The sequence below is a fragment of the Microchirus variegatus genome (assembly GCF_963457635.1).
Source record: "Microchirus variegatus genome assembly, chromosome: 8".
Taxonomy (NCBI): domain Eukaryota; kingdom Metazoa; phylum Chordata; class Actinopteri; order Pleuronectiformes; family Soleidae; genus Microchirus; species Microchirus variegatus.
The window spans coordinates 7,025,053-7,029,272 of record NC_139809.1 but is presented as its reverse complement, the minus strand read 5'-3'; the positions used below and the strand labels follow the sequence as shown (position 1 = coordinate 7,029,272).

Here is a 4,220-nt window from a genome sequence, read left to right as displayed (position 1 = left end):
ACCTTTTCCCGAAAAAACCACACAGACTTTAACTTAAAAATCGGATATTTAGGGCTCACAACTCAAGTAAAACTACACTCGTAAGGCCATGTGTTTACATGGAGAGCACTACATTGCAACAGTGAAGTGAGCGAGTGTGAGAGGGACAGCAGCAGCAAGTGTCATCTGCCTTTCCAACTTGGGGAGGGCTTTGGAGTTTAAAATGGTGTGAATATGATAGCCATCTCCAGCCATCAGTATAGCTTATGCAAGTGGAGATCTGTCTGCACCACTGAAAGTTGACAGCTTGGAGAGACTAATCTGACAAAGGCACTGGTGTAAATCAACAACAGCAAAACACTGTGGATATCAGCAAACAGGAAGGACTGTTGTTGGGGCCTCGGGGGAGAAAGGAAAAAAAAAAAAAACCACAACGGGACTTTCCCTGAAACTCTGGCGACTGCATGAGAAAGAGAGTTGGGAGGACGCACGGGCAAAAGGGCAAGAGGAAGACACCGAGGAGGTGAGTTTACCCTCGGAGGGGTAAAAAGATGACTGTGGTGTCCCAGGAGAACCACGACGAGACTGTGCTCGTTACCCCGTTATTACAAGATGCTGCAGACGTGGAACCAGCGGAGCAGGAGTGCAGCGAGAGGGTGGTCGTCAACATCTCAGGTCTGCGCTTCGAGACGCAGCTAAAGACCCTGTCCCGCTTCCCGAACACGCTTTTGGGAGACCCGCGTAAAAGGATGCGTTTCTTTGACCCGTTGAGAAACGAATACTTCCTTGACAGGAACAGACCGAGCTTTGACGCCATCCTCTATTATTACCAGTCCGGGGGAAGGCTCCGGAGACCCGTGAGTGTGCCTGTGGATATTTTCCTGGAGGAAGTAAAGTTTTACGAAATTGAGGAAGAGGCCGTGGAGATTTTCAAAGAAGACGAGGGCCTGGCGAGGGAAGAGGACCGCCCGCTGCCCAACAACGAGTTCCAGCGCCAGTTCTGGCTTCTGTTCGAGTATCCGGAGAGTTCGGGACCGGCGCGGATAATTGCCATTGTGTCAGTTATGGTTATTTTGATATCCATTGTGATATTCTGCTTAGAGACACTACCCGAGTTCAGAGAAGTCCCCTACGTGCCGGAGATCGTCAACGGAAGTGCGCAAGGCAAAGCGCCCAGCCCGTTCACGGATCCGTTTTTCATGGTGGAGACACTTTGCATTGTGTGGTTCAGTTTCGAATTCACCATGAGGTTCCTGTCGTGTCCCAGTAAACCCGCTTTCTTTAAGAACATCATGAACATTATCGATGTTGTGGCCATAGCTCCATATTTCATCACGCTGGGCCTGGATCTGGCAGAGCACCAGGGCAGCAGTCAGCAGGCTGCGTCTCTGGCCATACTGAGGGTCATCCGTCTGGTGCGTGTTTTTAGGATTTTTAAACTCTCCAGACACTCCAAGGGCCTCCAGATTCTGGGCCAAACGCTCAATGCGAGCCTCAGGGAGCTGGGACTCCTCATATTCTTCCTGCTCATCGGAGTGGTTTTATTCTCCAGCTCGGTGTATTTTGCAGAAGCAGAAGATCCAGAGTCTGGATTTACAAGTATACCTGACGCCTTCTGGTGGGCTGTGGTGACAATGACCACAGTTGGTTATGGAGACATGTGTCCCTCTACCATTTGGGGGAAATTTGTCGGATCGTTGTGCGCCATCGCCGGAGTACTTACCATAGCTTTGCCAGTGCCTGTTATAGTGTCAAATTTCAATTATTTTTACCACAGAGAGAACGACGAAGAGGAAAATGTCCAGTACGTGCATGTGACTTGCGGACAGCCTCAACCACGCTTTGATGAAGGCTGTTCAATCAAAAGCAACCTGTCGCTCTCCAAAACGGAGTCCTTTCAGGAAAGCGACGACCAGGACACTGTGACACATCCAAACATAAAACCATTAGACTCATATACGGGGAAACTGACAGATGTGTGAAGAAGAGATTTGTTATTATACTCTCCTGGTGAGTTGTCTCCCTGTGAATATGCAGTGTAGCCTTCTCCACGACGCGTGCTGCAGCTGCTTTACGCACGGTGGTGCTGCTGCAGGTGTTTTTACGCACGCATGGCGCACAGTAGTTCCCAAACGCTGAGCTTCAGATTGATTTCAAAATTACTCTTTCACGCTTTCTTAATTCATCAACTCAGATCATTCCTCCCAATTGTTTGTCATGGTGAAACAAAAGTTCCAAATATAAACATGAAGTGGGGCGCTGTGGAGTAAAGTAAAGGAGGGGGAAATTCAAGAAACATCTGGGAACTAACTCCTGGGGGACGCGTGGGATATTTGAGGCGCACAGTAAAAGAAAAGCCTCCTTTAGTGACTATGGACGTGTGTTTTTCTTTTTGTAATTTACACACAGGCAAAAAAAAGTATACATCTCTCTTCTTATTGAATAGTTTTGTCTGTTGTAACAATCACACAGCTTTATACGGGAAAGAGAAAGAAAAATAGTTTGGGTTTACATTGGCAGCACTGTGGAGAAGTGCCTGGTGTTAACTGCTGCTGCTGCTGCTGCCACCTTAGATACCATGACGCTTGTTTGGTGCGTCCCAGCATTTGTGGTCTTATTGTGTTCGTGTCGAACGAGTCCATGTGCACAAACACAAACATGGAGTCACACAGATACAACTTGCTTTGCACAGACGAGGAAGACAGTGTGGCTTCAGTGTCACTTGTAAAAAAAATAGAGAAAAAAAGAAAAAAGAAGGGAGATTTAATCTCAATGTGTGTCTAATGTTAATTTAAAAATAAAACTGCAGCTTCGATTTTAAGTGGAATAGTGTGATTGCCTCTGTGTGGACTTGATTGTTTTGCCCAACAGGGCACTGCATTCAGGTGTTGTGTTAGATATATAGCCAGTAAGTAAAACACCAATTACATAATACATATTTGTTTTCCTCTAAAAGTTATCGATGCCCCAATTTATAAGACAAGAAAAAAAAAAGTACTGTCATGATTAACATCGTTGACTCTGTCTGTGGAGCTTCTGTGAGCCTGCATAGGAGAGAATGAGCGCGCTCTGAGCGCCTCTCTGTGGATGATAACTATCTCTGCTGCCTGCACACTGCTCATCGACTACACTGAGCAGAATTAAGACTGATCAGCTGAAGTGTATGTGCACCGCTTTTCGCCTTATTTGCCTCTGAGATCACGCTCGCTGCTGTATCACTGTGCTTGAGGATGGAGAACTATAAGCTCAGTGTTTTCTCTCGCCTCCTCCTCCTCGTGTTAACTCAGTGACTTTTGTGTTCTGTTTACTTGCAGGGGGCAGGAGGATGAATAAGTGACGCTCAAAAACACTAGTGTGGCCTTTTTCTTCCTCTCGATCATATTGGATCGGTTTCTCATGGATTATTCTCGCGTTGCCAGTGATGTAGCCAACAGAGACCTCGCAGTTTGAGACACCGCAAGTGGACATTGTGTGCATCAGCAGTAGGGAAATCAACATTCTTTAGTGACGGCTTCATAAATGACCACCCTTGTGTACATAAACTGCTTTTTTTTTTCTTGTAAACCTGAACTTTTCTTATAAGCAGCTTATGAATGCAACTCCTGTCTGTGTTGTCACAATCTCTGCATGACAGAAACTCATTGTGATTTGTTACAGTGTAATAAAATATTTATTTTTTCTAATTTAAACATGTATGTGAACTTAACTTAATCCTTTTTTTATGAATAAATTATGAATCAGAAAACATACCACTCGTTATAGTCTTACATTGGAAAAAAAAAACAGAAAATATCCAGAGAAGCCACAAAATTGTCGTCTAAATTAGTTCTGTTGGTGACATTGTTGTCCAACAACAGAAGTTCATAAAACATGAACAAATTAGAGGAACGATGACCTAATGTTTGTTTTTCTACAGTTAAATTGCTTCGATAAACCAAAACTGTCAGTTTTTATTCTACTTTATTGAAATCATTATAGAAGGTTTTTTTTGACGTTTTTCAAGATTTGTGATTTCCTGAAGTGAATCAATCACGTGCGCTGTCCGTGGTGCTGAAAGCGATTCCGTGTCCTCTGCAGAAAACTGAACACCGTGAAAGCTGGAGAGCGACTGTGATGTTGTAGCTGCGTGGTCTGTGTGTTTCTGAGCGTATACGTTGCGAAGCAGGGGAAAACACAATTTAAACTGCAAAATGAGATGTGGATAATGTGACTAAAAGTTGTGGCTTGGTGTTAGTTTCAGT

General features: G+C 44.7%; 1 protein-coding gene across 1 annotated transcript; it reads left to right on the top strand.

The window, feature by feature from the left end:
* Positions 1 to 283: 283 nt before the first annotated feature.
* On the top strand, positions 284 to 3,661 carry LOC310930358 (shaker-related potassium channel tsha2-like). Its single transcript, XM_083893317.1, has 2 exons — positions 284 to 1,989; positions 3,294 to 3,661. The coding sequence occupies exon 1, from the start codon at positions 531 to 533 to the stop codon at positions 1,959 to 1,961; it is 1,431 nt and encodes a 476-aa protein (XP_083749443.1). The 5' UTR covers positions 284 to 530; the 3' UTR covers positions 1,962 to 1,989; positions 3,294 to 3,661.
* The last annotated feature ends 559 nt before the right edge of the window (positions 3,662 to 4,220 follow it).